This window comes from Antedon bifida, chromosome 7 (assembly GCF_963402885.1).
Source record: "Antedon bifida chromosome 7, ecAntBifi1.1, whole genome shotgun sequence".
In the NCBI taxonomy this organism is placed as follows: domain Eukaryota; kingdom Metazoa; phylum Echinodermata; class Crinoidea; order Comatulida; family Antedonidae; genus Antedon; species Antedon bifida.
The window spans coordinates 1,488,983-1,515,156 of NC_136232.1; the positions used below are offsets into that span (position 1 = coordinate 1,488,983).

Sequence of the window (26,174 nt, forward strand, 5' to 3'; positions counted from 1 at the left end):
ACAATGCACCAACTAGAGAAGCTAGACCCATCGAATATAATAACAAATAGCGAAGGCTTAGGCCGATGGAAATACTATACAGGAGGTTTTATGCTTAAATCTCAAGTATACAAACTGCTCTATGCTTGACATTTTCGGTGAGTAATTGTTGTTTATTATATTCATTGTAGACATGTGTCCATTCTTCTGTGCGATGTCTTTCATTGGCCTAAATCTGCATATTCATTTTGAATTCGTATTTAAACAACGAAAACAAAAATAAGCATGGCCCGCAAATGCTACAGGTGGTATGTGACTTTAAAAAATCATCGAGTATGATCAGACAAAAGTGTAAATAAATTTGCCAAAATTGCTTCAACTAATATTATGGTTATTGTTGTTATTACCACGACAATATGTCTACTAGGCCTACTAATTATTGTTATTAAAATGAATTATTGTAAATTTATGTTTGTAGGTGAGTTAATAAGGAACTAAATAACAAATAGTATGCTCGCTGATATCAGATAATTAAATTCTTAAAAGTAAGAACCCGATTCTGTTGCTGTCGTTAGATAGTATCTAACTGACTATTGCAAGTCAGTTAAATACAAGTCTGTGTGTGTTTTAATACACATAGACTTGAATTTTAAAATAGTTTTAATATATTCTATCCTTAATTCTTATGGTACATTCTGATTCTTCTATTGCATATTAATGTTATTATAACTGTAATAGGGCATCACTTTCTGCCACCTGAATATGCGACGTGTAAAGATAAATTTGCCGAACTCGTGTTCGGGCGTTTGAATTTTGGAAGTGCCCGATCGCGAACGTCGTGACTATCGGCCCCGTGGTTTAGAAAGAAATTAGATTGTTTATTTTTCGTTGATTTTGAAATCAAAAAATACAGCAGTGCTGAAAATTAATTACTCAATTACACACTGATTGATGAATTCTATGCAATATTATTGAAATACAGTTTTTTATTAAGCTTTAAACAACGAATAAATTTGTTGAGCTAATTTACTAACGGCATGATGAATAATACTATTTTGGCCTACAATCGACTAAGTTCTATAATGTCTGGTATACAGTACCCGTTTTTGCATTTAATAAAAATATATACTATAAATTGCAAATGTTAATACATAATGTGTATATAGCTCCCATTAATAATGAATATGCTACATCTATTAAAAAGTAATCATTGTGTGTGTATTTTATAAATTAATAAAGAGTGACCTAATAAACGCGGCACATTTTGTTTGAATGGAAACGTCATCTTAGTTCTATTTCGATAGATCGTATTATTAAGTTTCATTTAATATTCGCACATCTTCTGGACATAATGTAACCTCATAATATCACGGAAATGTGGATAATATTTTGTAAATTGAGGCCTAATATAGGCCTAGTTCTAAAACTCTCGTCACTTAGATGAAGTAGTAGGCCTAACTATCGTTCGTTTGAAATAGGTTATCTTTGGATCGTACATTTTAGGGCCTCAACACAAGTGTGGTAGATTTTAAGTTTTCATTCTATGTGAGATGCAGACAACCTTTCATTGTAGCAACATAACACTTAGTTTAACTGTTGCTTATGCAAAGTAGACCAGAAAAACCCCATCAAAATCATAGCATATTGTTGCTAAGCGTTACGCTTAACATCGTATTTTACATTCTTCAAAAAACAAAATGAGATTATGTTTAACTGTCAAATATTTATGTGGATGTCGCCGCTGTTACTGAGAGGTCAAAGTTCATAAATCATCATGTTCTTGTTCAAAAATCATTTGTTTCCTGTTGCCGTAGAATGTCCTCAATGTAGTCACTCTCGTCAAGTTTAGATGGTTGCCCAGGTAATCTGAAAATAAAAATAAACAATTACTGTTTATGTACAATGTTTATTCATAATGTTTATCTGTAAACGCTTTATGTTTCCAAAACCCGACCGAACCCACAATTTGATAAAATATAGGGCATTCTTACACCCACCCCTTTTTATCAGCGTATATACCTCAACACCCTCTGGGCACCTACGCAAAGACCCTCTTTCTAGCGCCAACCCTCTTATATTGCAATAGGCCTACCATCATCATTCTCTTTTTAGAAATAGCCTCAACATCCCCTTAGCGCCTACCTTTAACACCATAGCGCCTTTAGGCCTGCCCAATGCTCTCCTTAGCGCCAACACTCAACAACCTCTTAGTCTTCAGCAACTTTTAGCAATACCACAAGGTCTTCCTAGCGCCTACCCTCAACACCAAGTTAGCGTCTACTAAATACCCTCTTAACGCCTACCCTTAACACTTACAAATATATAAGAATGACTTACGTTGAGTCTTGATTAACAATCGTTTTCAAAGAAGCCAAAACTTTAGGATCACGGTACAAGTCTTTTAATGTATTAATGTAAAACTGCTGACCTCTATAAATAAAGTACCGTAATAATCATTGTTACAGTGTAAATTAATTTAGGCCTTGACACATCACACACCAAACATAATAACATTGTTTGGTCGTGTGAATTGCTTTTGGGAGCGATTTTGATTATTTATGCTGATGCAAAAACAAGTTTCAGCCAATCAGAAGAGAGCAATAAACTAGATCCCCACCTGGAGGATGAATGCTTAGCGTATGAACTGGGAGATCAGATACTAGAAACATTTATAATAACCGTCTGACAGGAGATCAGGGTCGCAGAATTGGGATGAGCCATGTCTTTAGTTGTGCAATATAAACATTACAAAACAAACTTACGTAGCGGTTCTCTTTCCTGTCTCTGCAATTGCACTCATCCTATCATTATTTTGGAGTACACTTCCCATTTTAGACCAAATAGTTTGATGTGCATTTGGTCGTTTCGCCCTATTGGATGACACATATTGATACATATATTGCGATAGCAGGCAGAATAAATAATTATAATTAGACATTATCAATAAATCCCGAATCTTTAAAACGTAATCATTATTAGGCTAAACTTGTGTGGTACTACAGTAATTATTAGGGAGACCTATTTTAAATAAGTAACTCTTCTACGGTATCATAAAAGTGTGTTGTAGCAGAGAAGAGTGACTTTTCCCTGGTTACAGGTATTTATTTGGAAGGACGAAGTCTTTCTTTCACAGTACAGATGTGATTCCCATTTTTTCTGCTGGTCGGGTGGATAGACGTACTTTATGTATTTTTAAGAGGCCATCTTGATATCGGTATGTTATAGGCCCCCTAATTCTACTTGTGATTCGACATTATGGTAAGCCCACTTACATTGCTCTTTTTCCCGAATCACTTAGTGAAGTAACACGGTCATCTGTGGTGCCTCCTACCATAGTCCATAAACGTTGCTGAGAATCAGCTTTCTTTGTGTATTGTCTAGGTAACCTAGCTCCAAAAAATAGTTTAATAAAATCAGACTTTCAATAAGCAATTTCGCAGTTTTAATCAAGTTGTTCACTTCCATAGAAAAAATTCACTTATCAAAAGATAAAAAATAAACGGTTAAATTTATCCCATAACAATGAATTAAGTTAATTTGCATATACCTTCAACAGAGGTGTGATGTTGTATGTACGCCATAATTTAGTCCTATACTTACATCATTGCTCTTTTCCCCGAATCACTTAGTGAAGTAACACGGTCATCTGTGGCATCTCCTACCATAGTCCATAAACGTTGCTGAGAATCTGCTTTCTTTCTGTATTGCCTAGGTAACCTAGCTTGAAAAAAAAACAACCACAAATCAGTAGTTTTCAAGTTAACGATGTTTTACGTTTTAATTTACATAATTAAGTTAATTTGCATATACATTTTAGCAGGTGGTAGGAGTGTGATTGTTTAAATTTTGTTCTTTAATCAGATCATGCTTATCTTTATGGAATAGGTGTTAAACTCTGTTTACACTGTCGAACTAATTTGAAAAAAAAGTGTGATGTACCCAGATTTGATAGTGATATTAAATCATCACATTTGATAGTGTAGACTATTTGAATTGTAGTACAAATGTTTCTTTAAAAGAAAACTCTTTCTTCCACTGGTTGGGCAGGTCTGCTTAATTTACTACAAAATACAGACGTGATTCCAATTGTATTATTTCATTGACTTACGCTCTTTTCCCCGAATCACTTAGTGAAGTAACACGGTCATCTGTGGCATCTCCTACCATAGTCCATAAACGTTGCTGAGAATCTGCTTTCTTTCTGCAATGGAAAACGGTATAAGATGTAGGCCTAGATGCATCAGAGATGGTTAGTCTAAGAAATTTGTTCAATCCTCGTTTTGAAACATCGTGTTATAAATTAATCGTATCAAAAATAGCTAAAAGCGGTATTGAAGATATAATGTGAGTTCGTAAGTTAACAAACCTCCTGTAACTTTCTTCAATTATGACGCATCATTTTGTTTTAATTGCATCAAATGTTTTGGGTAAATTTGTTTACAAGATATTCAAAATGTCATTGTCATCTACCAGTGAAGAGTTAAATTACACAGCTAGTTACTCTTCCCTGCATCTACAACCCGAACGAAACTGTTGTATGCAATGGCTCCTTTGCCATTGACATACGTACTGTAATGTCTCATCCGAATTGTCTTTACCTATCTCTAACATAAGTATAATTTATATATAGATAATATTGAGGTACATACGTTGTTTTATGTGACGGTAAATATGGATATTCAAATTGTTCTGCTTCCATAAACCTGTAATAACAAAACATGTAAACATAGATTATAGTACTTTTCAGAGGGAATAATTCTGGGAAGGATTACAGGGGACCGTTAGGTATATTTTTTGGGAAATTGGTACCGTAGTAATTTGTATCTGGTAAATGACATCTTGACTTCATAATGTTGATGTTGTCGATAATATATTATTATAGGGACTTATTGATATAGAATAGTCACAATATTGTATTTTGTCTAGACTAGATGGCGCTATACGCTATATTACAAGAAGTCAATACTAATGATAATTGAATGTAATGATAGCTTAATAATGTCCTCAGTCATCCGTACCAGCAGATCAAAACTAAATATTGCTTAGCAAAATATCATCGGCTTAATATTTACCATGGAGTGCGTTTACCGGTTTGCCTTAAAGAGCTAATACTATCACTACCTGTGCGGACCTTCCCCAATTTGCTCCACAATATGTGTTGAGAATTTTGACGCTTCCTTTAACAGAAAAATAAAAAGAATAAAACTTGTAAAATATTTGATATTATTATTTATACATTATAGTTATGTCATACCAAATGGCAGCCAACCATGGTAATGGGAACGTGTTCCGCAGTTGTCTGTCCTTCTCGTATTGTACTGCAATCTTATGTCTTTTATCTTTTGGAGAAATATTATTAAAGAAAGAGTCGAGTCGTAGCTAACAACCCTGCTAGTTAAGTTAAATACATTTTTCTTAAATACAGAAACCACATTAGCGGCCCTATGTTCTAATTGGACTAAACCGAACTAAAACAACGAAAAAAATAACTAATTCTAATACATTTGAATCATCATCAATATTAGGTCTTATTATTGTGTAAATATTATTCACAAAAACATTCAGTAAAAGGCTTAATTTAATTAACTTCAGGCCGTACTTTCTGTTTATTCAAAGTGTATCAAAAATACTTTCAAACTTCTTGGAATATTCTATTCTATTTTCTAACTCGATCATTTATCATTCAAAGTTATATATTTTGACAGCCGTACTATTTTAAATTAGCTCAACTTCATTAACCTTCCAAGCTCAAAGGTATTGTTTAATTTCCTTCTGTATGATTGCTAAAAAAATTATTATCTTTCTCATAATTTATGAGATATTCTTAAGATGGCGTGCGTCGTTTACTGATGAGTTGAGATTGAAGTGATTGTCATGCCAGTCATTGCGCAATAAGACGAATATGAATAAATGTACAGGCAAATGCTAATTGTGCCCAAAAAGTGTGTTCAGCATCATCACTCACTTGATATGGTGACTTACTATACTGCGTGAAGGATGGACAATGGTTCACTTGCATAATATTGTTAAAACAGAAGAATTCCTAATGGCATAAAATCCCCACCCAATTTCTGCTTTCAATTGTTCTAAAAACAACTGAACTCAATCCGCTGAGAAAATAGTATAAAGGAACGGTTCTGTCAAACAACTTCATTTCTTCTTGCCATTTGATATCCTTTTTTGATTTTCCAGTTAAGTTCTTTCTTCCATGTGTACCTTCCCAAGCCTAGACTAGTAGTACACCATCACAGAAAAGGTTTAAATCTGATTGCAGTTTGCTATGATACCTCGTGTTGATATAATTTATTCGGCTTGTTGATTATAAACTAATTGTGTCTGATAATAATAGAAATCTTTTACTCTTTACTAACTTAAAAGACGATTATTTAAAGAAGAAAAGATTCGATTCTTACAGCTTAGGATTATTTTCTGTTTCAAGCATTGCATTGTTGTATACTGGATGTTCTTTCCATAGCAAATCTTCACGAAGCTGTTGCAATCTAGACCATAAATTGAAAACATAAAGTGTAAAAGGATGTTACTTGATTATTATTATTCCTAGGTGTTAGCATTTTCAATTGTATCTTAGCTACTAAATTAAATAAACCCACACCACCGGTTTATCGGTACTATATGTAGATTTCTCCAGTATCATAGTAAAACGTTGTAATACAGCACCATGTGATACACATTCGGATGCTGTATTACGGAATTTTCCTATGACGCTGTGAAATTATTGTCGTAGAAAATGTAGCAATAGGCCACAGCACTGAGAATCGGGTATCACGGTGTACTGTACATTATAACTCTCCTTTTTCACAATTGACATAAATATAATACTATTAAATACGTTTAAATTTGAATTCTGTAAAGATACCAGATTCTACCTACAAGCATCTTTTTGGTTTATCGAATAATAGCCTAAATTAAAATTTAAAACTTTTATTAGACCTTAGGCACAATAAGATGGCAATTCATGAATCTTCTTGCTTTCACAAGGTAGAATAGTTTAAATACAGTCTTGGAGATCTTACTAACTAGTAATAACCACTTAAATGTAATTCAATGACATTTGAGTTCAATTTAGTTCAAAAACGGCTAAAGCCTTTCGAATAAAATGTGCAGATAAAGCCGAAAGTATTTTATCAAATTACAACACGTGACTTAGAAGGCAAAATATTAAGACTTTTTTCAAACCTGTGTGATTATATTACCTAGTAAATGTAACTTACGATTTATGTTCTTCGTTTTTAATTTCGTTCAGTAAATCGAGAATGTCTTCTTTAACACCGTTTCTGAAACAATTGTGGACAGAAATGCTGTAAAATATAGGTCTATTAAGCTGGTAATGCTACATACGATATTGCCAGTCTTAAAACAAAGACTAAGTGAAACAATGATAATAATAGTACAGGGTATATAATATTTTAATTACTGTTACTGAAAACTGCAAATAAACAAAGCTAGTCGGGGGAATATTCGTTCTAAAACTTCAGTGAATTTGCTGTTTGCTGATATTCATTTTTTATTTGTTAAAATTGTTAACAATAATAAATAAAGAACAAGCTAACAAGCAATGGGACTACTCATGAAAGGGAGTAAATATCATATAAAACTACAATGAAATTAAGCAGTATGACCGACGTTTGTCGAACGTTAATGTCAATTAGTTTTACATTCATCAGAATGACGGATGGAACTAATATAAGCCAGGACTGTTTAAAGCACATTGATGGGTTCTGTCAGTGACCAAGGGATTATTTCTTCCAGTGTCCACCTTAACCAAAGGAAAAGCACGAGCCAATACGTGAGGAAGATTAGATGCAAGGGCTACCATAATTGCAACACCAGATATTCTCAGATTCCAAAATCTAACCGGGTCCAACGTTGCTTAACTTCGGTGATCTGACGAGAACCGATGTTTCAACGTGGTAAGGTAATTAATTAAAAACTAAAAGCAGATTAGTTTGTTTTTAATTTATTATTTAGACCTAAATAAATTAGTTCATTAACCCAGTGGTTTTCCCGCCTATAAACTTGATTTGTCTAGACAGCCACTATTGATAGTATCTTACAATTATTTTACATTAATTGCTTTGTTATTTATGATGTATATACATATCACTGTTATAAGCGGATCAGAATTGTATTAAATCTAAGAATTGGATCTTACAAGAAACACATAAATTTGATATTGTATGACAACATAAAGGGATTATGATCAATGGTAAATGTAATTCTTCGATTATATCTTAAAACATTCGAATGTGTTTAGTACGCAGAGAAATGATTTTAATGTTTGTTTTGCTTGTCTGTGAAAATATCAGAGATATAAACAGCGAAAGTGCTATGACTTTACGGATTACTAAAGTAGGCCAAAACAATAATTAAAGAAATGATGACAAGACAGCGGTTTATCAATGTTTACTAGCCTAGCCTTTACTATAATATATAGCAGTGGCTGGTGCACAATTGCACAGGTACTCATTTTTAGAATATAAACATTATAATAGCAACCTTTAGTTTTTACCACGCGCCACTTTATCATTATGCGCATGCTCAAAACAATGTGCTCAATAGTTACATTATGCGTCGTAAAAACACCTCTCTATAACTGGTGCTGTTGAATAAAAATGTCAATATCAATTTGAAAAGGCGTTATTTTAGGTAATGGTTTTTGTAGAATTGTTCTCTATCATTCCATGTACAGAACATGGGAATACCGATGGCTACAATATACAGTTTTAGGGATAGAACTGTCATAAGTAATTGTAATTATGTTGTTATTAACTGTTGCAATAATATCTTACATAAATACTAAGATAAAAAAAAGAAACGTCACGTTGTCGTCAAAGGTTTTTGTGTAATTTACATTATTTTTAAGCTGTGGTGGTAACGTTCCTCAAGCATTATTACTAATAGCCATTTTTACTTTGACCCCTTTGACTTTAATAATGACGTCATACTTTCTAAATATCACATTACTATTAATTGTTTGATACAAATTGTGAGTTGTGTACAGTAAATGTGTCCAATTACGAACATTCTTAAGAATTACAGATGATCGACCTTTAAATACTAATGATAAAGGATGAGCTGTATAAATTAGCAATAGAGATTATGTCGATAATAGCAATATATTTATACATGTTATCAGTAGGAATGAAAAATGTCAATTTATCAATATTGTGACGTAATTGTCTGCTACTGGACAATTGAAGTAATATGAATCACGGTCTAGATTTGGTAGGTAAGGCTATGCAGTTCCCTTTAATAGGTCATTTTGCAGTTAGGTATTCACTTCAAATGACATAAGCAAAAAAACAGTATTTTTTTTTATTCAATTTCCAGGTATACAAACAGAAAGAAACCAACATTAACAAACGAAGTGTGGATGGAGTACCCTGAGGATTGCCAACAGGTCAAGCACTATCAAAGTGGCTCTCCAATACTCCAAACCACATACCTAAATCACATATAAATTGAAAACACACATTAACTTTAAAATGATATAAAATACAGATCAAAAGATTATAAATATGAAAACTACAGTATAACATACATTTTGGGATTAATAGTTGTTTAATCTAATTTTTGCTCAAAGTGAATAACTATTATGTGACATTAAAATGGCATATTCAACAAAAATAAGTAAGGTGGACAATATATCTTTAATAAAGTATTATTATCAATATTATATTGTTTTATTTATAGTTATTTTGTAATTTGAGCTTGGGGATTTTAATTTTTAAATTAAAAAATAAAAATTGAAATAAACAAGTTTCTAACCCATTGACTCGAACAATCTAGCCTAATAACGGGAGGATGCCTGCATCAAGTACAGAATTTGAGTCTCGGGTGAGACAATCTATTAAAAAAATGAGAAGGAACCGAATTGATTGATCAACTAATTAGAGATAGTAAGGTGTCAGTCGTTAAACCAATAGGATATGTTACCTTAGTATAGTCTTAACAGCCTACGCACTCGGAACAAACTGCTCATAATAGTTATCCGTCAAATGGTGCTATTAATCTACTATATAGTTTTGTCGGATTAAACACACGTTTGTTTTATTCTTAATGGTGCGTCTATAAATTTGATTCAATAAATCGACATTTAGTAATTCTCTACTAGTAAATAATACCGTTTTTCCTAAATTACTAACGTCATTGTCGATAAATCTAAATTGTTATAAGTTACTGGTCAAAACTCAAAGGGGTAAGATTTATCAAACATGATTAGCAAAGAAATCATATACATACAATCACTGAATCCTAAATAATATTAATTCAAATTTCATTGATATTTTCAATCGGTTTCATTTTTATTTTTCACTTTGGTTTTTTGGTTTTTTTTGTGATTAAATTGTACCTTATTTTTTATTTTTGGCGATTTATAATTTATTTATCACAAACTATAGGCCTAGAAAAGAAAAGAGAAATAAATGTTCCTGAAATGAAAATGATCTTGCTTATTTTTGTCAAAATAACTTAAGAAATAATTCTTACAAAATGTTTTGTTGAATATGCCATTTTAATGTTACATAATAGTTATTCACTTTGACCAAAAATTGGATCGAAAAAAAAAATATTTACCTAAAAAATGTATTTTAAATTTTTAAACATAGTCGAATTGGCTGCCAGCCAATGGGGTTTCTGGTTGAAAGTGATTAACGTTATTAAAACTACAAATAACCTATGCAAAGTCTGATATAATTAATCTTCATATTTCATGTTTTTTTTTGGAGACAATACATATTTAAATGAATATTCTATGAGATAAAAAGAACTGGTTTAATAAACAATGCATTAGTTGTTCAGTTCGTAACTCTCTTGGCATCTATATATAAATTTACGTAAAGGCAAAATTCGGTAAATCGTGCGTTATTTCTAGAATGTTTACTCGATGGATATAAAGTTGGTTCGTACTTTCGGTACTGATTTTAACCACCTGATGTAACCCTGTTTACTAATTAAATTGAGTTAGATAATTAATTATTGACAATTAAAACGAATTTAGCTTGCTTTGGTCTAACTTAGTCTACGTGTTTTAGTGTGTGAAACAAGTAACGAGGAGGGATGATATACATTAAACTATTAACAGGGTAGAATTTGTACAGAACTCAATTCAATTCAATTTTAACCTATCGGTGTAACACATTGACATAGAAACATGTACTTGAGTTAAAATAAATAGTTTTAGCCATTTCCGTTATACATCGGACTATTATTTCCTGTGGGAAAACACCGTCCGATCAACTCGTCAATAAAATATAAACTATGGTTATTTTTTTGGCAGGTCATTTATGACAGTGTATCCGCCTTTGACAATATAATTTCCCTAGGTGAAACATCTGTCAATTATTGATATCGTTAGTGCACATGCGCAAGTATAATTAAGAAAGCGCCCTCTATATTACGAACTCTTTCTGCTTGTTGAGACTTCGAGTAAACAAGGCCAACAGCCATTAAGTCGCGTGCTATGCATAGTGATACCGGACCGACAGACAGACAGACCGACAGACCGACCGACATAGTGAACTATAGAATCGCGTCCACGCGACTAAAAACTGTCCAATAATTTAAATGTAGAAATATTATATCAGTTGAAATTAATATGACCATATCATAAGTACACGGAGTCGTTCGGAACAGTTTTTACAATTTTGTCGATAAATCTGACCTCAATGTTATAAACAGACATGTCTCTTATGTTTAGTTTTTGGTACTTCACTGCGTATCAATGGGGGTTTTATAGGCATACCATCTTCTGCTTAATTCGATTCTTTATACTACCCCCTTGCTTAGTGTTAAGCGGTTTTCTGCTGCTTACTTCTGTTTAGTTTTTGGCTCGCCCTGCGTATCAGGTGGTAAATGGTGCTTTATGCGCAGACAATATCATTTTATTTTTCTATTTTCTTTATACTACCCCCTTGCTTAGTGTTAAGCGGTTTTCTGCTGCTTACTTCTGTTTAGTTTTTGGCTCGCCCTGCGTATCAGGTGGTAAATGGTGCTTTATGCGCAGACAATATCATTTTATTTTTCTATTTTCTTTTTTTAATCAGGCGGTAAATAGTGGTTAGTGGTTTATGAGCAGACAATTATTCTTTCTTTCCTTGGGTTTAGTTTTTTGTACTTCCCCCTGGCGGTAAATGGCGCTTTATGAGCAGACATCATGATTTTTCTGATCCTCACCTAGGTTTATTGTCTATTCTAAATAGTTTACGTACATCCATATACTTGTCACGTTTGTTTATATCATCTCTTAATGTAAGTAAACTCAGAATGCTGTGTCATCGCCCAAGATGCGTTGATTATCAATCGTTACATTAAATTGATGTGTCGTATGTTGTAAGAAATAATCTTATTAGCTGGATTATCCTGCCATACTTTGGAAATGTGTTCTAATCGGCTGCTCTGAGTGATCGTGTTCGTGTCACTCACCATGATAAATTTACGAATCATACAATTAAACATTTATCAATGCAAGTATGTTGAACGTGAACGAAGTTGGGAAGGATGTGCGTATAATAAATACGATATTGTACTAAGAAGTGTCATGTGTGTGTGCAATTAAATTTCAGTTAAATCATTTGAATTTATATTTTGTGTTTTTAAACTTTGATTTTTATTTCGGTGGGAAGGCCTAGTGGTACGAATCTTATTATTAAGTAAGAATGAAAACTACAATGTAATACCATCCATAAAAAACACGATATGGCCCTAGGTCTACCATCCTTCGGGATGTCCCGAGTCAGGGATTAAGGGGACACTTTCCTGTGCAACAAATAAGGAGAAATATTAGACTACTTCCAATATCTACTCATGGGATACACTGTCCCGAATGTGTGCCCTTAATAGAGGTCCTACTGTATTAGTAACATATCTTCTAAAGCATCATTTTTTAAATGACAATGATATAATAAAATAATAATAAGAACATGAATCATTAAAAAAATTAATAAATATTCGACGCGTATATCTATTTGAAATTCTCGAGAGCATTATCGAGGCCTACGTACACGTACCGTATGTCATTACACTTGATGCGATGAAAAGTGTTTTTTTTTAACGTTCGTGATTGATATTACGGTACTAATAAAATGTATCGAATATAATAACATCTTAACAGATTTACTGCTATTGTAATTATTAATATATCTATACTAATAATTATTTTTATTGCATGATGTATGGCAGTGTCTTTTCTTCTGTGAATTCAATCCACGTTTCACAATCGACATAACACGTGTTATTCATTTCGTCTGTTTTTTGCGTTTAAGTAATAATACCTTCATCATAATTATGTCATACAACAAAATGTTGAACACCATTATTATATATATCAGTAAATGTAATACCGTATGAAGTGTTTTTTTAAATGACTTTATGTTTGTGATATGCTTGTAGGCAGTCTCGGGCACTGCCAAAAACGTTGACACATCCAATCATAAAACTTGAATTGACGTAGCGCAAGGACGTAAGAAGCGCAGTGTAACGCTTGGTTTCCACGAGAGACGCACGTGAGCGTTGTGTCTACGTCGTTGCGTCTCTAGTGGGAACCAAGCTAAGTAATTTAACCAATCATGACGCGATACACCGTTATCTTCGTTCCCCCGTTGACGCAACTCAAAGACGTACGTAAGCTCAAAACAAGTCAGTTGACCAATCACAAGCGACACGTCGGATGATCCATCGCGTTGTCATTGATCAAATTGCTTGCGTTGCGCTTGAGTTGCGTCCAAGTGTGAGCCAAGCTTACGTTATCGCGTTTGCGGGTATCGTGACGCAAGTATCGCACTTGTTAACGTGTTTTCTAGGTATCGTAGTAATCTTTCAGTTATCCTAAAACCTTTAATCAATTCAAATTACCTCTCGAATGTATAAGCGATATAATGTCGATCATTGAGATTTAAAGTACCCATAATGCTGGTTCTTCACGTCATTGTAAGTGGATCTAATTAATCATAAGATCACTACACAATTTTCATCCATGTAAATTACACTGGTGTCGAGAAATAAGACAAAAAAAGAACATCACTATGCAGCGTTTCCAAGCCAGTATGAAGATTCTAGGTGGCTAGCTACCACTCGGCAAATCCGGAGTATAATTGCCTTAATGGATGTACAATTACCCAACTCATTTGCTACAGCTATGCTTACTATGCTAGTTTGATTACGGGTTAGTGTTCTAATTGCTTTAACAACAGGAATCTATTTATTATACGTTTAAACAGGACGGACGACTCTTGGAATAGCCATTAATTTACTTGTATATACAGAGTAATGACAGCTTACTGATCAGAATAATGTGTACATTAGTAAAGTGTTGCAACATCCTTAATTGTGAGGCAGGTTATCTCTTTAAAATAATCGTTACCCAAATTATTTTGATTGTAAAGTCCCCGTAGGTAGCACTAAAGCATAATGCTTGGTTCCCACTAGAACGCAACGCAAGGACGTAGACGCAACGCAAGAGAGTTGGCCAATGACAAGCGACAGTTTGAATAGTTCATCGATTGTGATTGGTAAACTCGCTTACGTTGCGCTTACGTCCTTCCGTTGCGTCCTATCTCATTTTGAGGACGCAAGGACGACGTAAACGCACTGTTGACCAATCACGACACTGATGGATTATTGCGAGCACCCGAACTGTCAGTTGTGATTGGTCAACTCACTTGCGTTGCGCTTACGTCGATGAGTTGCATCCAATTAGGAACCAAGCCTATATTATGTACTGATGATGAATGATGATATATTGATTGAACTTAATATATTGTCATGTTAAAATATTAATTTCGAAATTATTGAACACCTCACGATTCTGTGAACAAACAAACATGACCTGGATCCAATTTATCGAGTTTCAAATCATCTGTTAAACAATTATTGATTGTAGAAATATGATGTATAACTTAGTAATAACAGTAAGGAATGTCAAGACAATCTTAACAGTATCTTTGCCATGAATTTTATTTTCCATTAAATTTTAGAATCATAAGTGTCATTCGAAAATTGAAAGCATTTATTAAATCGTCTGGTGATCGTTATATAATAGATTTTGTGAAAGTATTAAACAGTGAGTTCACTATTAACTGGTAATGTCGAGCATTAAAAACTGTTAAGCCTGCTTCTATCAAATTAATTCGTGAGATCTGGTTGGTTTCGAAGTTCTTATCGTCACAAAAAGTTATTTGCTGAAAGTTTATTGTAGAAAACAAAATCTAACAGGTAAATAGAGTAACTTAGGCCTATTTAATTTTAGTAGAGTCTGTTAGTGCTGAAATAGGGGTGTTTGGTTGAGGTTTTTCAAAAGCATCAAATTTGGTATAAAGGTTTTTTCCACTCTCTACTAATTTAATTTTTGAAGGGCGCCAAGTAAAATTACCCCTTGGGTCACCTAATTTGCATAATTTAAAAGGTGTACTTTTATACTACTTAAATACTCTGTATCTCTTAATCTACTGGTCATAGAAAGTTTATGTTAACAGCATCAGCATTCCTATTTACTTGGATAAAACGGACTGGAAGTACCATTTTCAAGGCATTGTCATATCTCAGAAAAGAGATAAAGAGTTTATTTTGGTGTCAAATTATTCAGAATATATATGTTACTTATGTTACTTATTATATGTAACATTTTTTTGAAGCGTGTCAATATTTATTGATACTACTTTTCAAACGTGTAATTGGCCCACTATGGCTATACTATTTTAGAACCTAGATTGCTTTAAACAGTGAATCCTGTAAACTATTTTGTTGTAGCTGCACAGTAATCATACAGAGGAATTATGTTCCTCCATATACAGCATCCTAGGTCTTCTGTAGGCCTAGTTATCTTGGTATAGTTGTTATACTGTACATTTCAATATCTCAGTTTTAATTTGCTTTTCATTTCAATCAAAGTTGTTCTGACGTTCTTCGTTATAACAAAAATGGAGAAATAACAGTAATATCTAAAGTAACCTAAAGTACCACGAGAGAATACCGAATTGGTATTCACTTTGAGATCTTTGCCCCAAGCCCGACATATCTTAAAGGAGATTGTGTCTTTAAACAAATAAAATGCTATTTACTAGTTAAAATATGGTTTGTATTTTATTAACATTATATTAGAATAAAGTGTATATTCAAACCTCACAAATTGCTTTTTCTATGAGATAGGAATCTTACAGTGAGGAACATAATGTTGTACTTTAACATATCGATATGCTTGTCATGGTCGAAATTTCAATATAGACAAATGTCTCTATCCAAAGAAACATTCGTCATTGACTGTAGGCCAGAGCTTATACATTTTATGTTAGTCCCCCAGTCAGCGTTTCTATTTTTGTCTGAAAGTATGAGACACCAAATGTCTATTTATCTTTTTACTAATTTCGGTCTAGAACGTAGACTTGCCAGATCTATAACAGTGCCTAAGATACGAACAGTTCAGGATTCAATATATTGGACATTAATTATGGACTTGTACCGAATGTTGTTTAAACATTTCAGAAAGAAACAAAACTTATACTTACTGTGCTTGTGAAACTTGAAATACGATAAAGAAATATATGCATATTGAGAAAATCCAAAAAGAATCCCGAATTCGTAACATCACTGCACAATATTAGACTACTAAAGAAGAAAAAAAGAATAATAAGAGCAAAATAAATACAAAGATGCATGGAAGATTTGTACAATTCACATAAGCAACCCGTGTAATCTCTTTTTATTGTTCAATAATCTAGACATACATCAAAATGTTGCAGTTAGGAGCTAGAAAGATTTTGTGATATATTGTCACACTCCTGCCCTATATATGAACATGACCGAAAGTATAGTTTGTTAATCGTGTTTTTTAATACAGTGAACAGAAATACAGTTTACAATTATAACATTCCTGGTGTTATGTGACGTCATGATACTAATCGGGGTGTATACATTTTTAAGTGCTATATATAGGCCTACGCGCGTCATAGCGAAGCATTATTACGTAAACATTCCGTCGTTAGACTGTTAACACATGTACGCCCTATACTGATTACTGCTACTGCTATCAATGAAACAAACAAACAACATTATAGTTGGCACTTAGAGCATCAATCTATATCAAAATATAAAAATGCTCAAGTAAGAAAGCACCGCCGCTGCGATCGGGTATTGCGCCGCTCGTGTAAGCACCGCGGCTGCGATCGGGTATTGCGCCGCTCGTGTAAGCACCGCGGCTGCGATCGGGTATTGCGCCGCTCGTGTAAGCACCGTGGCTGCGATCGGGTATTGCGACCGCGGCACTGTTGATCAATAAAGATTGGTTCCGACTAGCGACGTCACGCAAGGACGTAACGCAATGTAAGTGATTTGACCAATCACAAGCGATGGATTTTTCGAACAGTGGCTTGTCATCGGTAAACTCGCTTGCGTTGCGTCTACGTCCTTGCGTTGCGTCTCTAGTGGGAAAAAAACTTAAGCTGTCAAATCGGGATTCGCATACAGTAACGACGCGGCGCTTATCTGAACTATGCTGCGTACAATACAAGAACAAAAACAAAAACAAAAACATTTGAATAAGCTTTGGCAGTTTACTATCGTCATTACATCTATCTTCCCGATTACCATGATATAATGATTATTCTATTAATCCTGTCGTATTTACATTTGTAAAAATTAACTTAAATTGAAATAACACTAAAACAATATCTTCAAGAAAACGAGCCAAAAAGATAAGTCCGAAAATAATTTACAAGCAATCGTAATTCTTCGTTCACATAATTACATACTGAAGATCGGATTCAGTCTACGAACCAGGCGTAACGGAATACAACCAACCATGTAATGCACATTTCTAAATTTTCTCTTCTGATGAATTTTTATCATTGACGCATCTCGGCCAATTCAATAATTTGGGCCATCATAAGTATTCTACTTTTTTTTTGCAATAATGTGTATTTATTACATTCAATCTATCGTTCATTAAAAAATCATAACGACAATAATTATATTCACATCCAAAATTTTCCATTAATTTATCCAATTCAATTCAATAAAAAGAAAATTATTATTTTTTTCTATTTTGCAATTATTAACAAACGATGTGCAGTATACCATAATTTACATTAACGCTTTAAAATAACTATTGCTCTAAAATTCCATTACCAGCATGTGAGGCACTCTGGTTTTTAAAATTCTGAAATAATTTGTTTATTCCATCTTAAAATTTTTGGTTTAAATATTTTGATCATTAAAATTATGACAATTTTTTTTGTGATCACAAAGGTTGATTCACACTCTCATGTCACAGTTTCAGCGATTCCAACAAACACGTGTTCGATAATTTACGATAATATTGTTATCAATTAGGCCTAAATAAAGTAGGTCTACGTTATATTATCGTAGACTAATTATCATACATTTGGTGAACAGATCGCTCTCATTGCTATCATTCTCTAAGAATTGTGCGAAAATAATAATTATGTACTAATTAATGAGAAACATACGGTGCACGAAGGTAGGAAATTAACCCGTAATTCAAGAATCAAATTGAACGAATAAGAAATTTAAATTTCTCAGCAGTACTGAACGTAGGCCTACAATATGTCGTTGTTATTCGTTAAAACTCGTCTAAACCGTTCACGCCTCGTTCCTATGGGCTTCGATTGCCTTAATAATCGCAGACATTATCATAGGGTATCAATTATTTATCAAACTCACAATTTATTGATATTAGAAGATATTACTTATTTAAGTAATAATATAAAGAATGTCCTACTTCAATGAACCAACGAAGTGGTTGTACAATGTTTAATCATGTTTTTAACACAATAATCTATCTTCTTCGTCTTCTTAGTCTTCTTATAGTCTTTCTGCATTGCGCTTTACACAGTTTTTTCCTCCATTTTTGTCTCTTTAGCGTTGTTGTGTTATAGTGTCTGCCGTTCTTTTTTTGTAAATATTTTCTTTATCTATTTGGCTGGCATTCATTCATTCATTCATCTTTTATTTCGGGAAAAAAAAATTCTCCATAGCTCAAAAACAAATTACTTATGTATCCAGTTATTTAATTTGTACATTAAATGGTAGTATAATCATATGATCTATTTTAAGTGTGTGGTAGTTGAAATTCAGAAACATTATGTAATTAAAGCACACTATAATGACTTCTTCGGCTACCTGAACATTGAATCATTTTAATTCACAACCACGCTCACCGTTTTCTTCGAGGATCACCCTCCACCCCCACCACCTACTCTAGAGGAACGATTGTGATTGCCTAACACTGTTTTAGTAACAGGTATATCCCTCTAGTCCTACCGTCAACTTTATGAAACATGCGATTGACCACCACACTTGCTCTCAAGGATACCCCTTCACCCCCACCACCAACTCTTCATTCTTAAGGATAGGCATATCCCTCGAGGATATCTCTCCACCCCACCGACAACTTAAGGAACCATGCGATTAACCACCACTTGCTTTCAAGGATATCCCTTCACTCCCACCACCAACTCTTCATTCTTAAGGATAGGCATATCCCTCTAGCCCCATCGCCAACTTTAGTACCATGCGATTGACCACGAAACTTGCTCTCGAGGATACCCCTCCACCCCCACCACCAACTCTTCATTCTTTCCTCTTCAAATAATTGAAGACGAACTATTGATAATTCTGATAATGAAGATGAATACTTCTTACTAATGGAAGCGATGATAACACGGATTACGATAATGATTTCCAATGCTCATCGATTGATTTATTATCAATTTCTCAATTACCATTATTGTAAATGATGATAGTGTCAATAAAGAAGACATTGATTTTAGCCGTGAACTCTTTGACCGTTGTAAACAATTAATGGTGTATTAATGAGGTACTCTAAAATCCACTTCATCCATCCAGGCCTACGCATTAAAAAAATCTGTCTCTCGTTACAGATTCTTCCTCTAGCAGCGAACTCATTTTGTTAGATGACAGTTCAATATTTATAAATCAAATTTCCCCACGGTTTATTTTGAACGTCATCTTTTATGTACGTGAAGATATTGTAGCTTCCATTTTGTGTTCAATAATATAATAGATCTACTATTATTATTTGTTGCAACAGCTTTTTACTTACATTCAATTAAATAAATGTTAATTCTTAATATGTAGGCCTACATTGAATTGAAAATCACAACGATGTATATTTTCGAATGTCTATAAAGAAATTGGTATGTTTGTTGGTGAACATTGTTAAACCATGGAAGAATTATTTATTTTATCTAAATAATTCATCGATGGATTTAAAAAAAATAGAAATGTTGAAAGTTACTACTCAAGCAGGAGTTTGTGACTGGTTTAATGGCACTCCACGGGCAAGACATCTATCCATACAGTCCTGCTTTGTAAACTCTGCTAGGCCTAGAAGTTGCAATTATACCTCCTCTTATTCCTTACATCTTAGTGGTCACCGGGTTTATTCAAAAGAAAATGTTGATGGAATGAAACACTGAAGTAAAAAAGTGTTCTATTGCAGATGTTTCAGTCATTCTTCAAAATGTAAAATAACTAAAGCAGCATGTAAAATAATTGGCGTAGAAATTGAAAGTATATGTAATCTTTGTGATAAAACGGCTCTTAATAAATTAGAATGGATAATTAAAGATGTGACTCATCCACTAAATAGTATTGTAAGTTTTAATAGATCTGGTAGAATTCAGCAATGCAAAGTTAAAACCAACCGTTTTAGAGACTCTTTTTTTCCCATATGCTTGTCATCTATATAATGTACATTTTTCAAGATAATTAGTTAAGTTCTTAAGTTTTTATATTGTATTTTAAATTGCATTGTATCTATGTTGCTAAGCTAAGGAAAATAAATATCATGTATGTTATATTATCTGACAATAAATTGAATCGTGAATCGTGTATAACAATTTTGAGACAAAAAGTTTATTCGACTGGTCACTTGAAGATCTAGCTATTTAAACTTCAAAATACCAGTTTTATCAACCCATAGCGGTTTACATTATTGCTGCATTGCATAGCATTATTCCTCAGCATTGAGGAGTTGGCTGCTCATGTGAGTTATAAAAATATTACAGGAGTTTATTTGATGCTTAGCTGGTCAATGCTTAAAGTAACTATTACTTATTTTGATCTCCTTTCACACATTGTCCTCTTTGTATCTTTTTTCTTTGTGTGGAAAATAAATAAATTATTAATTCGTATAGTGCATGGAACCTTGATCATAAACAATATGTCAGATTGAATATATTTTAAATGTAACGCGGTGAACTCTAAACATATCAGTACTGTTTAATATAAATGAATGTGAAAGGTAAAAGACGAGTAAATGTGAAATACTGAAAAAAGTCCATCCAATCAGATTTAATAATGTTGTATTTTAATAAGTATTCAATATAGTTTTCATTATTGCCTAAGTCATCCTACCTATATTTTCACAAAATAGGTCTACAATGTAGGAATAATTATTGTTATACTAATACTAGGCTATATTTTCTAATAATTTGTCATTACGAAACAATTGAAAATTGAATGTAGGCCTATTAAATTCTAATAATATTAACCTATATTTTAAGACAATGTTATCAAGTTGCTAATATACAAAAGTCCCACCGTTACCGTTATTATTTAACATTAAGAACAACAAAACATCATTAAGTATGAACACGAGAATCTTGGTTTTTTGATGATTTACTCTAAATTAATTTCGCAGATTTTCCATCTTTATCGTTTTGTATTAATTACAGATTATTTTTCTATTATGGCATTGCTAAAGTATTGAAATGTATATATTAATTGAACATTACGTTATCTGAGATGGTGTAAGTAACAATACGTGATAACGTCGTTAGTATAAGATGTAATTGGTAAGGCCATGAAATCTCCTCGAATACAATCAATCCTATGCTAAGTGTTAGTCCATGCGCTTAAGTGTTAGCTTATATGATTATTACACGTCTGAGGTGTTGTAAGATGTAAGGACTAATCGACATAGTTCAATGTGTTTAGATTGTATTTTCCGCGAAATTGAAACTACAAATCGCATCATCAACAACTTGCGAATAACAATTTAAAGTCGATTCCAATATAAACACACTAACACTTTATTTATGTATATAATATATTATTTATTTTTTTTTTCATTTTTGTAATTCGTTTTTCGTGTTTGTATCGTTCCAGTTTTTCAAGTGTTGAGGGCCTCATGTATGTCAGCCTCGGCTTTTATGAGTCACCCTCATTACACAAAGTTTAAAATTGTTTAAATGTATTTATTTATTTCTAGTATTACAGTATGATTTATGATTTTAAAGGTAGACCACATATACACCAGGTGGAGATGGAGATTATTCGCTCTTCCTTTATAGATATGCATACATTATACGGTAACACATTTTTTTAAATGTAATAAAATAGGCCTAATACACACTTTATCTACTAATTCATGTATTTCTATAAGTTGTATAGGCCCTAATATATTTTAGTATCGCAGTACTTATTTTAAAAGTAGATCACAGATATGCCAGGAGAGATATGGATACACATAATACGGCAACAAATGTATAACATTCCAAAGAAAATGCAAAAAAGAAATAAATAATTAAAATTTTCCAGTAGATAAAAGGAAAAGAAGAACAACAAAATGGTAAAATTATTTCTGATTGTTTTAATTGAAACAATTTGTTTTTATATTGTTGAAAGATTATTCCATGTCTAGTGGCATTGTATGAAAATGTCCCCTTGTACCGGTTTTCAATTTTCTTCCATTAAATTGTTATTCGATTTTGCACTATTTCATTATTAGAAATAAATTTGTCACTCAAATAAGATGGAGCCATTTCACTCAAGCACTTAAACGTTAATAAGAGCACATGTTCATTTTATTCTCTCGTAACATTTGCATACAAACTGTGTCATCATTTCATTTATTGGAGTTTTAATATCAACAGATGTAACCATGGCGAAATTATAAGTAATTCGTCTATGGAATAACCAAGGCAATCTAACAACATTGCCTTGGAATAACCGAACATAATCTATTTTTGTACCATCTTATTAATTATTTGTATTCGACAAAGTAGTCAAATAAAAGGGCACTCGATCTTAATATAATTTGATGTAAATGTCTTCTAAACTTCTAATATTTCAATTTTGAAATGTTGTTTAAGATAAGTTTAATTAGCATTATCTAGACAAATTGCCAACTTTCATCACAAATTCCACGCGGAATACCTCTTTTAACTCGACTATATTTGTTGTAGAGAATGAATCTACTAATAAAATATTTATTGCAGTGAAGTTACAGTCATATGTTGTATTACTTTTGGAATGATTTTTCTCAGATAGAATTAAGAAGTTACAACTTATATATTGAATATGATTTATTACATACAAAGTATTAAAAAAATTGTTAAGATATATGTTGCCAATCTCGCTTTAATTAGCATAATATTACGTATTGTTCTCTCGGGAAAATAGTACCAGGCATACAGTAATTATTGTACACTGATTATACCCACGTACAGTATATAGTCTTTAATGACTAAATAGCTTCAGGCAGCGTAACATACTCAAACATTCACATATTCTAGTGTTCATCTTCCCAGATACTATACACAGTCTGAATTTTTGTTATATTAAATCGGTAACTGTTGAATAGGAAAATAAATTAGCCTACGTAACCTGGTAATTATGCCAGTGAGGTGTTAACAAATATCATCATTTATAAGCATCTAAAGTTATAGCGCTATACAAACAATATGACTTATGTTATATAGATGAATTTAGCTATTAATGTGGACAACGACTTTATAACGATTGTATTAATGTGTATATTGTCACCTTGAATGTCGCAAATGAATCGTTTTTCTATATCCAGAAGCAATAGCCTACTGTAATAAGAAAATATCTTATTTTTATCAAAGTTGAAAGATCTATTGCTTGTTTAATAATGCCGAACATTTAATCATTTTGGAGTAATAATGGTGATTTATGCAAATCATTAACCACATATAAGGGATGCTGAAGATACTAGAAATACACCTTAGGCATTTTATTAGTAATAATAGTGCAGACTATTATCAAAACGCCTTTACCAATATTTCGCATGGCAGACGCGTAATACAACTGTCGAGGACATGTTATGGAAAATACAAAACAGCATAAGTGAATACGGAATATCGGAATATCGGAATTCCGTCGCCAAATACACGTGCGTATCTCACGTGTAAGGAATGCTTATTTTAACAGGCCTGCGTTATACATATTTATTTTACAATGTGAAGTACAGTTTATAAACAGACATGACGAAATCTTCTTTAGAGATGGAATTTAAAGTGTTAATTACGGGGGAAAAGAAAGCACCCGGTACTGATTCTCACATTCTGGGTTCAAACCTAAAGTAGGCCACTAGAATATCTCCATTTCTATGTTAAACTCATTCGTATTAGTAGTACAGTTCATTTTATGGTATTTTCCCAATCCCATAACAATTAATAGCAATTAGCCATAATGTATGTTGAGATAAGGATAGCTATTATTTATCAATTAATTTATATTCAATCTTAGTTAAGCTTCGTTTACACAAATGACCTCATACGTCATTGATGGATGATAAATGATGTACATAAAATTATAAACAATTATACTGATATTCAAATCATGAACTCCTTAACTTACTAGAAAAAATTGATAAGATCCGTAACCGTGCACGTGGATACGCAACATTTTTGTTATTCTCATGCGTTTTTTCTAATATCAGTTTTGATAGACAAACAAAAAAACTAGAATAAAATTGAAGATTAAAACGGGAAATCTAGATCTTATGTATCTAACGCTGACGTCATATCTATTGACCACGGATATGCTACGGCAGGTGAAAAAAACAATAAACATTTCCAATAAAAGTAATTTTCATCAAGACCACCAGAGATCCCATTATTGGCAGGAGACAATCAGACATCCCATTATTGGTAGATTTAAATTGAATTGAATTATTTGTTTGCATACGTATGGTATATCTTTAAAATGTAAATAATAAGTGTACCAATAAATTTGTATTCACGGGATATACATAATCAATATTTAAAGCTATGTTTACACTGTCAAACTAGTTTGACATAAAAAGTGTGCCCAAATATGGTAGTGATATGCCCAAATATAGTAGTGATATGACATCATTATGTCCATATATGGGCAAATCACATGTTTTTGTCACATAAAGTTTGATAGTGTAGATAGAACTTAACAATCTATTGAGCGATTTTAAAGTTATCAACGGCAGTTGATAGCGACAAATACCAATGTAGAAAATCATTGTGATGATGATGATGGCAAAATGGTTGAAATACTTAATTTAGCAGATATTTAATTTGTCCAGTTTCATATAGGCATATGCATACAGTGTCACAGTATGCATCACATCTATATCACATCATCACCTATATCATAGGTCATAAGCCAAACCTTAAAACAAACACTTTTACCGCGTGTGATACCGTATGTAACACTGTATTAGGCCTAGGCCTACATACTTTGCAGATAATGCCATATGTGGAGATATAGCTATAGTACAGAGAATCTGGTGTCTAATTTGCGTACGTATAATTATGTATATATAACTTAGCAATACAAATTTAACAAACTATTCCAGACATCGAAAAGCCTGAATGCAAGCATTCAACAGTATTATATTCGTTAAAAACTTTATCAATATAAAACAGACAATTCATGACGTATTGAATCAAAAACATGAAAAATAAAGATTAAAAAAGAAAGTTTGAACAATACCATTATAGTTTTGATAAAGTTATTCAATTTTACAAAAAAAAATATTTCGCTTCTAAAATTGACAAAATAAACATGAGTTACATTTTGTCAAAAATTAATGATCTTCCGGTTGACTTTCTTCTTTAAATTACAGTTTTCTCAGGTAAATATTTTGTTTTCGATCAAAGTGAATAACTACTATCAGGCCTTATGATATTAAAATGGCCTATTAACAAACAAAAAATGTCATGAAATTAAACAATACATGTTTTAAAGAAAAATGTTCAAATAACCTTAATTTTAAATCATAAACTAAACTTTCTACAGATCTCCTTTACATATGAAAAACAGATAAGAACAAGTATAATATTTTAGTAATTTGTAAAAATGTTATAACTTACCTAGAAGATAATGTAAAAGAAGAAAGAATCACACGGGAGTAAATT

The 26,174-nt window shown here is 32.5% G+C and overlaps 1 protein-coding gene across 2 annotated transcripts; it reads right to left on the reverse strand.

Annotated features, from left to right (window-relative positions):
- Positions 1–927: 927 nt before the first annotated feature.
- LOC144847791 (uncharacterized) lies at positions 928–26,174 on the reverse strand. 2 transcript variants are annotated; one of them, XM_078704308.1, is made up of 11 exons: positions 26,130–26,174; positions 16,500–16,596; positions 7,212–7,274; positions 6,393–6,479; positions 5,052–5,156; positions 4,629–4,682; positions 4,088–4,180; positions 3,582–3,696; positions 2,742–2,848; positions 2,317–2,409; positions 928–1,845 (listed from the first exon to the last, which is right to left on the reverse strand). In XM_078704308.1, exons 2-11 carry the CDS (start codon positions 16,577–16,579, stop codon positions 1,764–1,766), a joined length of 879 nt encoding a protein of 292 aa, XP_078560434.1. In that variant the 5' UTR covers positions 16,580–16,596; positions 26,130–26,174; the 3' UTR covers positions 928–1,763. The 2 variants fall into 2 exon arrangements, with proteins under 2 accessions (XP_078560434.1, XP_078560435.1); XM_078704309.1 differs by having other exon boundaries at positions 16,500–16,599; positions 26,130–26,159.

What these genes read in the sequence shown, in the direction of transcription:
- LOC144847791 (XM_078704308.1), bottom strand. Translation starts at nt 16,579, where the DNA reads ATGTTACGAATTCGGGATTCTTTTTGGATTTTCTCAATATGCATATAT. An exon ending in ACAGAAAATAATCCTAAGCT is followed by an intron (nt 5,157 to 6,392) that starts GTAAGAATCGAA and finishes TTTCTGTTAAAG; the next exon opens with GAAGCGTCAAAATTCTCAAC. An exon ending in ACAGGAAAGAGAACCGCTAC is followed by an intron (nt 2,410 to 2,741) that starts GTAAGTTTGTTT and finishes CTTTATTTATAG; the next exon opens with AGGTCAGCAGTTTTACATTA.